The 10,936-nt window shown below is 34.7% G+C and overlaps 1 protein-coding gene across 1 annotated transcript in view; it reads left to right on the top strand.

Annotated features, from left to right (window-relative positions):
• Positions 1–417: 417 nt before the first annotated feature.
• The window catches only part of LOC129942535 (uncharacterized), a 39,186-nt gene continuing 28,667 nt past the window's right edge, over positions 418–10,936 (top strand). Inside the window, exons 1-2 of the mRNA XM_056051516.1 lie at positions 418–534; positions 9,652–9,832. Coding sequence (XP_055907491.1) covers positions 464–534; positions 9,652–9,832 — 252 coding nt within the window. The 5' untranslated portion in view covers positions 418–463. The remainder of the gene's footprint in view (positions 535–9,651; positions 9,833–10,936) is intronic.

The raw sequence follows: 10,936 nt of genomic DNA, 5'->3' as shown, positions 1-10,936 counted from the left end.
AATCATACTAAAAACGCTCTAAATGTATATGACATAAATTGTTTTGAAGTTTCGAAACTCATCTGCTCACACAGACACTCTATAATCTTTTTAATGTTCCTTTTTTTGAAAAATTGTTTCTCTCAATTTATTACTCCATAGCTTTTGTAGGCTTGACATCAAAATTGAACAAGAACATAATACTTATCATTTTTTCTATTCAAAAGTATCAGAATACCTAAACGAACAATCACCTTGCAAAAGTAATAAAAATGAGTTCTAGGGGAAATAAAATAAAATTCAATAATATAACCATGGTTTTTTATTGAAGTAATTATATAAAAGAAACATTGAGCCTTCATAAATTCTTTTTTGAAATAATACAAATGGGTTTCTGCAAGGATATAATTTTATTTCATTTTTTTCATTTCAGGTATCCTGGTATCAAAACTCATTCCCAATCCAAACGACAGATAGAAGAATTATGTCATCAAGAGGAAACCGACACACACTGACTGTACGTCATATCCAACAGGAAGATTTCGGAAACTACAGGTAAGTGGCATAGGATTCACTTTTTGTTGTATATATACTCGTAGATCCTCGTACCTCGTATAGAGATGACAATGGCGATGACAAGGACTACGACGACGATGACGTTTTAGCTTTTGCGGAAAAAGTATAACGTATGACGCATGCATAAAGGATGTAGAATTTAGATACCTTACCTACATTGGATAAAGGCGGAATTTTTTGTTTTGTAATTTTTGTTAAGGAGATTGCCTCCGGTATTTGAAATAATACACTCATCTACCTTCCTCTTCCTATGTAGACTCTTAATAAACTGAAATAACCCATATAACGCAGAAGAAAGAGAGAGAGAGCTCATTTAAATCAGATGGTTTAATACAGGGTGATGTGGTGTAATATAATATCAGTCGTTTTCGAAAGTGCATACATCAAAAACTCTCAAATTTAACAGCAAATAAGTTTGAAATATTCCTATGTCTTACTATTTGTCACTTAAATTAAATAAGAATTGATTTAAGCATGAAAAAGAATCACTCTTCGTAACTGAACTGCATCCCGGCTATGGAAACCGAAATTACGCCTCAGATAATTAATGATAACTCGTTGACGACTTTTGGCTATTGTACCCAAACAAAGATTGGTTTCTGGAATGTGAGAACGCTTCTGGACGCAGGAAGTGAAAGTCCGCACAATGATAGATTTCTCCAATTAGAGAGAGAATTTAGAAAGCGAGAGAGAATCGGGGTAATACAAATCACCGACACGTAACACTGTACTGCTTTACTCACGGCCCAGGAAACGCTCGAGAAGCTGCTTACTCCCTACAAAAACGGCAATCAGAAGCCTTATTTTATGGGAGCCCTTTGGGCAAAGGTTAATCAAAGCTAGGTTACATAGTAGAGTACGACCTGTTACCATTATATAGTGTTACGCATCGACGGAGCTCGCATCTGATGAAGAGAACCTGTTAAGTCCGTTGGGAACAACTTAACTAGCATAGGGCCTCTTCTACGCCTACGGGCCATCGTTTACAGTTTCCGGAGATATTTTTCAGCTCCCTCCAACTCTTGCCTAGTGATGTTGATTTCGTTCCGAATACCCGCGAGATTCCTGACCTGTCCTTCTATGAAAGACCTCATTTGATATACGGTTTGGCCAGAAAATCCTTAGGATGTTACAAAGACATCTATTCACGAAAATTTGCAGCTTTCTTGTTATGGCTGAAGTAACTTTCCAAGTGCTTCCCCCATAAAGAAGTGCAGATTCGACATTCGACGAGGAAACATTTATTTGAGAGGATGGTCTAGTATCGGCTCGGAATCCTGCTTGTTCGGCATCGAACGTGGCTTCAAAGTGTAGGTAGAAAGCCAATTTCTCTCCAATTTTTGCTCTGTGTAAGATCTTCATTTTTGGGAGCTTGACGATAATTCCGTTCTTCGACTTATCTGGGAAGCTTTCGGTGGTACAGGCTTCTTTTATGAGCTGATGAAGCAGTTTGCTTGATGACGTTGGCACTGCTTGTAACATCACTGTGGGAATTCCATCAAGTCCTACCGCTTTGTTGCTCTTAAGTGCATTAATTGCGGGTACGATCTCATCTTTACTGGGAAGTGCGTTGAGTGCGAGGATTAGTTTGTTCGGACAATGCACAATGTTTTCAAACACTCGGCTTAAAACCGAGGAAAAGTGTTCTTTCTAACATCTGACTTGCTTATCCACCGAACTTACCATCATACCGTCTACTTCTTTCACCAGGTGATGCTTTGAGCTGTGCGCACCGGTCACCTCTTTGGTTCTTCTGAAAACGGTCCTGCTGTCGCACCTGCTTGCAGCATCTTCTACTTCTTGCACCAATGCGTTGATGTAGTTACGCTTGTCACAGATCACACTGCTGTGAACCTCTTTCTTTTTGATGTGCAGCGAAATAATTTATTAAAAATTATATTTAAAGTTCTGTATCATAGAACTTTTTCTTATATTTTTTGACCCACCCCGTATTAAGGCTTACCCAAAATTCGTACCAACATTTTACATCAGGAACTTTAAAAACTCTGCCTTGCCATAATGTTTCTTCTGTGAATGCGGGAATTTGAGACTTGATTTTATAATATTAACGAAATTAAATATTTTCTCTTTAATTGGGGACTCAGAGAGAGGGATGTTTTATTATACCAAATTTTGTGTATACGAATTTTATATAGACCCATCTGTATGAACCATTAAAACTTATACATTTTTAATTTTTAGGGGGAGAAGTATATATGTACAAAAATTAAAAATTTAATTTGATAACTCGAGAAAAAGTGAGTGAATATGATTTTTAATTTAATTGGATTAGTGGAACATTCAAAAAGGATGTAATTTTTATTCTTGATGAATAAAAATGGATGGATTCCTACACATATTTGTGATCTATGAAGGATGGTTATTGTTTGATATGTAGACTTCTTTGTATCATACAATTCTTCCACTTGCGTGACTTTGCATACCCTTCAAATAATTACTAGTATTGTTCCTAACTTCTATGGAATTATTTAAAAAAGTTTAATTCAAGTCAGCTAACGTTTAATCATATTCATGCTATCCTTGAAAAGTATGGAATTCTAAAACCTCCGGAAGTATTTCTCTTTTTAAAGTTGGTTTTAACATTTATCAAGTTAAGGCTTTTCGCAAAAATGTGTTCAATTCAAATAAAATATAAAAATATGTAGGTACCCTGTTTAATGGACCCATTTAAATTTAGCCTTTAGACAATTTGATGATTTTATGTTGTTGAGAGATAATAAATAACTAACTGAAAATATGGAAAAAATTATGATTGAATTGGAGTAAAAAGTTTATTTAGAACTGATAATATTTAAAAAAGTAATATTATGAATAATTATCGGTTTAACATAGCAAATATCTCCAAGGGAAAGCGGACAACAAATATTTAATCATTTTTAAATCTTCTTGTGCGGTAGAAACACCAAAAAGATTAATTTAATCTGAACTGAGAGTAACCTTTAGTGAAAACATAGCAAAACTTAATTATCTTTTTTATTCTTGCAAAATAAGCCCAGTTAGTCCATTTTCATTAAAAAACTAAGTAATATCAACAGTAACAGATTGATTTTGTTTCGCCAATGGAAAACACATGATTCCAAATGCACAGCTATTCAACGAACACTGCCATAGAGATGAGTATGCAATATCAATCGTTCCAACATTTGAGAGTGAAATCACATAAGATTCATTCGAGATTTGTATAATTGTCACAAACGCAAGATTCTACTTTAACTTTTATCGATAGTATTCATACCACGGATATTGTTTTTGTTTTTCGTGTAAGATTTAACGATACTATTGATAGATTTTCCAACAATACTTGGATAAAATGTCTGATAAGAAAATTGTCTTGATAAAATTAACAACAACAAAATATTAGTATCTTTATATAATCCACTTACTTTTGAATTATTTTCAAAAAAAATCAAATAAATGGATGAATAAACGGTGTTTGTTTAGACGTTTGCCTCTAAATCTGGCACTGTTTTTTAAAGACAGTCTTTTTGGCAGCTTTCTCTTGATTTATACTCAATTTGGATTTCAATTTTATAATCAATAGACTTATATTAAAACAACGTTTGCAAGTTATAGAAATGTATTACGTTCGCACAACGCATCAATATTGAAGGAAACAAGCATTTTCTAGCGTGGAAGGCCAATGGTGTGATCTTCAACATCGTTCGATTTAGCACCGTGTCTCAATTAGAATTTATTCGAGCCAGCCACGGTATTCTTTCGACAAAACCTTTTGCAGCATTCTTGGCCATAACATAACATTTGATGTAGTGCCCGTGACGTGATGGTAGGTGCGTAGGACTGCCATGATAGAGGTTTTGGATTCAATACCTGCCAGTGCCATCTAAAGTTTTTCAATAATTGCGAATAATTGACAAATTCTACAAGAGTAATTCTTGTTATGAAAAAAGCCGTTCGGATTTGGAACAAAACTGGAGGTCCTCTCCATACCCTACAGTTGTAAGTCCCTAGGCCACAGAATTTTATTTATTTATTAACATTAAATTATATGCATTCCATTTCTTCCTGAAAACCACAATTCTGTGGATTTCGACGCGTCGTCGACAAATCGTATTTGTTCTATGCGGCATATGTCGACGCATCGTCGACAACATGTTTATTACTGACCACTTCCAATGCCTCCACACACCCCGTATTCGGGAAAAACGCAATACTATGATGCTGACGTCGACTACGCGACAATCTTTTTATAGTTAAAAAACAAAATATTAGTAAAATTTAGCACTGATATACGAGTAAGTAAAGTAGAGTAAAAGGAACCTTTTTGATACAAAAATGTCAGCATAGAGGAAGCGCTCAGGTCAAACCATGCTGCAGTCAAAGTGCTAATAAATAAAAGTAAATAAATTTATAAATTAAGTTGAAAATATGGGTACTTTTATTACGAACATTATTTTTTCGGTCGTATGCCGTAAATTTCTCGGTCTGATTCGTCCAGTTTAAAATGTTGTCATTTTGCGACATGTAAAGGTCGCTAGAACTTAAATACAAGATTTTAGAGAGATGTCTGAGCGTATGTGTGTACGTAAGTTCTTTTCGTCCTACAAACCACAAGACCCAGTAAAGATATCGACTTCAAATAAATTTTGTGACACAAATAATAATAACACAGAAAGATGCAGAAAGGACTCAACAAATTGAGTGGTTGATTTTTTACTATAGTAATTAAAAAAAAATAAAAATTGTTTTTCACAAACCAATAACGCTAGTGGCTTGAATTAAATTTTATATTATATAATGTAACGTGATACCAAACTATTATAATTTTTAAAATAACGGTCATTATAAAAAATCATAATACTTTTATGCAACGAAGAATAACGTTGAAGATATCTGCTAAAATTTATAGAAAAATCAAATTGACAGTTTTCTTATTAAAAATAAAAACCTAAAAACAAAAATATCATTAAAAGTTTGTACCAATTTTCGACCTTAAAATCTTTTTAAATATAAAAGATATTGGCTTCAAACTAATGGAATTTTATAAAAAATATAGTTTTTAGTATTCACTAACATTTTGGAAAATATATATTGATAGTTTTTCATACAAAATAAAAACGTGTAGGTAAAAACATTACTTAAATTTGGTAAAGATTGATTTTCTTCTAAGATACTATACTATTACTATTGGGTGGCGCAACAGTCCGTTGTGAACCAGGGCCTAGTGACTTACAACTCTCAACCATTCCTGTGTGCGAGTAATGTTGTCAGGAATGGAGGGGACCTACAGTTTATATGCCGAATCTGAACGGCTAATTTGAGAAAGCACTTTTTCATGACAAGATTTACTCTTGAAGGATTTGTCAATTCCTCGCAAGAGGCAGTACCCGCACATATTAATTTTTTTAAATTAAGGTGGCACAGGCAGGGATTGAACCCAAGACCCCTTGCATGACAGTCCAACGCACTAACCATCATGCCACGGGTACTACTTCTAAGATATCTTTTCTAAATTTTAAAATATTTAATTGAAATTTATTTCGTCTCATAGACAATGTATAGTTTTCAGCCTTCAGTAACATTTTAATAAAAAATCTGACAGTTAGTTTTTTCATATAACACAAAACCTACAAAAATTCGCAACTTTGGTAAAAATTAAAACTTTCAAGAAATGCTTCCAAAATTGTTGAAAATTGGTTTTCGACAAATAATCTCGTGAACAAAAACTGATTTTGAAATCAAACTATTTCTTATTTACTTACTCATACAAAATTTTACTCACAACTTTTTGAAAAAAACATGGAAACCTACAAAAGCAAAAAAAAAAAAATGCTGAGATGCGACCGACACTGATAACTTGGGTTAGGTACCCTAGTTTCTAATAAAAAATCCTCAAAACATGATCTATAAATCTAAGATCTTCGAAATAAAAATCGTCAAAACCAAAATCAGCTAATCCAGAATTCCCAAAATCTAAATCCTTAAGCACAGATTCACCATATTTTGAGTATATCTAAGAAAACATGTTTGGCGTATTGTCATTCCCAAGGCAATGGTTTCCAATCATTAATTATCCCAACGTCAAGTTTTTCCAATAATAACTAACAGCTGGCATGCTACCCCCCTGCAACCCCCCTGCTTGGAATAACTATAGGATTTGATGTGGGTGCGAGTTCAGTACTTTTTGCATTTGACCACTAAAATCAAAGAAATCCCCAACAAGAAAAAATCAAGTGTGGCAACACTGAACAAAAAACAGCATAAATGTCAAAACCAATAAAATTGCTATAATTATTATTTATTTGCACATATTTAAAAAAAACATGGAGCCATTGATTTTGGGAAAATGGATTGGGAAACTTGGCCCCCTACGATAATTTCCTTTGATAAATCTCTTATCAGTGCATCTCTCTTATCAGTGCATATAACCCTGAGTTTTTTATCCCCACAATGCACTTGAGGCGGCAATGCCAAGCTTCAACTACATTTTGTGTGCGTGGAAAATTATTTTTAGACAATCGACAACTGACTTTAACTCGGGTTCATGCTTTCTTTTTGACGCATAGAGAAAATTGGAAGAAAAGTTTTGAAAAGTTGTAATCTTCTGAACTTTTGCTTAGCTCCGAAAAGCAAACTCAAATGATGAAAACAAACATGCATTGACGGAGTTTAAAAAATTAGATGTAGGAATTTTGCATTTCCGTATCCCTGATAATTTCGCTTCCTGTCTGCCGATTTGGCTGTTCAAATAGTAGACATTTGCATTCAAGAATACACAAGCGTCCACAGGTTTTTCTCAAAACCAACCTTTGTCTATCAACTCCTACTCTCACTTCCCCGCGGTGAACATCGGGTGCCTAGTACCTCAACTGGAGATCGGGCTCCAACCCCAGTGGAAAGTTGTTGGGGGCAGCAAACGAGAGAGGTGGGGAGAGGTGTTTCCACTAAGGCAGCTTTCCTTACCCAGACGGCAGCGGAGGATTTCCTGAGATGGAATCAACGGTGGCGTCTACAGTTCCAGTAAGGTTGAACTACTTAGTGAAGACCTTATAGGGCTTCTTCGACTTATTCAAAGCCCAGGCCTATAAGGTACGGTTTTATCCGGCTCCCCAACCTTGGAGTTATACTTAGGATCTGGCCCTCCAGGTTGGGGGTTGTGCCGTCGGGTTGACTTCCTGGCCACGTAAAAGCTTTCAAAGGTGCGAAGCACCAACGAACCTCGGATATGGACGGATTAACTGTTGACAACCAAAGCAAATGAATCCGCTGTTAACGCAGAAAACAACACCAGCGCTGAGATCAAACGCAGAATAACTCTTGCTAACTGTTTCTTTGGACTAAGAAATCGGTAAAGTCCTCTCTCGAGGTACCAAAGTGTTGCCATATAAGACTCTTATCATCCCCGTCCTGCTAAACGGTGCAGAAGCATGGATGAAAGCACCTTGGGTCGCTTCGAGAGAAAAGTTCTTCGTGTGATCTACGGTCCCGTATTCATCGAAGGGGAGTGGAGGAGAAGATGGAATGACAAGCTGTACGGGCTGTACAGCGACGTAGACTTAGCCAGAAGGGTAAACTTCCAACGACTTAGATGGCTGGGTCACGTAGAGCTCATGGAAACCAATTCTCCGGCCCAGAAAGTCTTCGAATCCACACCCAACTTGGAGCGCGAAACGGGATACATTTAGCTACATTGGACCGAGCTTGATGGAGAAGTTTGTTGGGTGAGGCCCTAGTTGACACAGGACTGTTAGTCTGCCGATTTGCCTTGCTTAAAAGGTTTGTAGGTTTTCGTGTTTTGTTAAAAAAGTTGTCAATTGAATTATTCTAGAAAAATATCATACGAGATTTTTTAGTCGTTATCCAATTTTAACCAATTTCAGAAGCATTATATCTTATATAAACAAATACAAATTCTATTATTGAAATTAACTAGAATTGAATACCTTCTAGTGCTCACGTGATATCGAGCACCAAACATCATTTTTAGCAGACGTTTTTACTAGTTTTTGTAGATTTTATGTTTGTATGAAACACGGACTGTTGGATTTTTATCAAAAATTCACTGAATGTGGAAAACAATATTTTTTATAAGATAAAATAAGTTTCAAACCAATATTTTTATTTGTTTAAAGACATTTAAGTCGAAAATCAATTTTTACGAACTTTGAGAAGTCTTTTTTTTAGGTTAGGTTAGGAAGCCATAATCTCAAATTTTTGAAAAGATATTTGATTCGGAATTCAATTTTTACTAATTTGGAGTAATGTTTTTTATTTTTAGGTTATTATTTTTTTATAAAAAAAAATGTCAATTAGATTCTTCCCAAAAATTTTACCAGATGTTAAAATCTTTATTTTTCGTTGCACGAAATTGTTTTATAGATGAAATCATATTTTAGTCGTAAAATTTTCGAGGTGACAATTTTTCTTTTAGTTTTTTTTTTATTTTTAAAAAAGGTAATTGGATTTCTTTCAAAAAATATACTTCTTTGGTATCACGTTACAGTATCCTATATAAAATTTAATTCATGACCGATATTGTCCTCTTCACAAAGAAATACAAAGTCCCACTCATTGACCCTCCCCTCATAAACGGTGTACCACTTAAATTCTCTGAGCAAGCAAAATACTTGGGTCTCATTTTGGATAAGACTCTAGCGTTTTCAGTTTGTAAGATATTTATGTTCACCTTTTTTTCAAAACTGCTATGGTACCACACACGCAATTTTCTTTAGAGCCCTTTCTACATCTTCCTGCATTATTACTCGTATGTGTATAACAAACATTATTTCAAGTCGATATCTCTACTGGTTCTTGAGCTATGGACACACGCACGCACAGACATCTTTCTAAAAGTCTTTTATTCCGACTCTATTGGCTTTGAAACGTCGAGAAATGTCAAAAATTTTAGTTTGACAAATAGGATCCATTACAATAACTTCTTGTGGGAAGTTAATAAAGAATTAATTTTAAGGAAGACTCTATAAACAGTACGTACACCTTCCAACATAAATACTTACTTACTTACAATACTTATATGATTTCCCTTAAATATTCGAATAAGTAAAAGTTTAAATACAAAAATGTTTTTCAAAAATATTATAATTCTTATGTTTTCAGTTGTGTTGCTGATAACTCACTTGGACGATCTCGAAAATACATGGAACTATCCGGTCGTCCAGGACCAGCTGAATTCTATTCTCCCAAATGGGGAAGATCTTCGGACAGTTACAATCTCACATGGAAAATCGACAGCTACCCACCCTTGGAGGAGGTCCGTCTTCTGTACCGTCGAGTGATGGTAAGTACTATAGCAACCAAAAAACCGTATTGAAAATTCTTCACCCCAATAACACTTATCACAATAACAAAGAAGAATATTTGAAAACTATTTTTCACTAGTGTTGTATGGCAACGGAAAAATATATGTATTTCGATTGACCACGTTATGGACCAGGACAACAAACATAACGCAATTGCTTCTTGTAAGGACATGGGAAGTTTTTTTTTTTATTTCGTACACCAATAAGGGCAATATTTGTATAGTAGTTGTGTTGGGGACGTTGTTGTCCAATTTGGTTTTTTCGTTTCAATATTCAAATTGAATGGCGTACAATTAATGGAATGGACACGAGAAGGTGATTTTCGTCTCCTGTGTGTACAAAATTTAAAAGTCGAAAAAAGAGTGAAATATGCAATTTTTATCGGTGGTGGTGGTGATGCTTCTGCTGCTGTTGCAACTAAGTTACATGTTGTAAAGCTCTCTGAGCTCAGGTCAGGTCACATGATGCCATATGCCAGTCACCTCGACTCGCCTTGGTGATGGTGCATGTGCCTCAACCAATAAAAAGACTGAAAAAAGAAAAAAAATATTGAGAACGTACAATTTTTCGATTAAGTTTCGTAATAAACTCGATTGCAGATTTTTGTTAGTCAATCGCATCCTTGATGAATGAATGTATCTCTATAACAAAAAGGATATACCTTACCTTGCTACCTTAATTGCTGTCGGAAAACGGTCCCCAGTGATTTGTTAAAAAACGTATAGTGTATGTTGCCAATATTGTACACATTGTCGATTTTACGTATTCCATTTTATGTGAGGAAGTTAATTTGATTTTAATTTTAATATTCACTGCGATTCATACTTTGAGGGCGTTTGCATTTTTAATAATTGTGAGGTTTCATGTAAAGGACATTGTAGATTCTACTATACCATAAATGTATATATATCTAGGAAACATTACCACTGAATGATATTTTTGATTTTATTAAAAATGTTGTATTTGTTTTTGGTTTCATATTTAACCCAATGGTTACCTACTATGGTCTTGACGAAGACATACAATTCGCTTTAATTTGTCCAGATTTAAAAAAGAAAAATAAATTAACTGACGTTTAAAAT

The sequence above is a fragment of the Eupeodes corollae genome, chromosome 1, assembly GCF_945859685.1.
Source record: "Eupeodes corollae chromosome 1, idEupCoro1.1, whole genome shotgun sequence".
Taxonomy (NCBI): domain Eukaryota; kingdom Metazoa; phylum Arthropoda; class Insecta; order Diptera; family Syrphidae; genus Eupeodes; species Eupeodes corollae.
The sequence above is the reverse complement of the archived record's forward strand: the minus strand, read 5'-3'. Positions and strand labels throughout refer to the sequence as shown.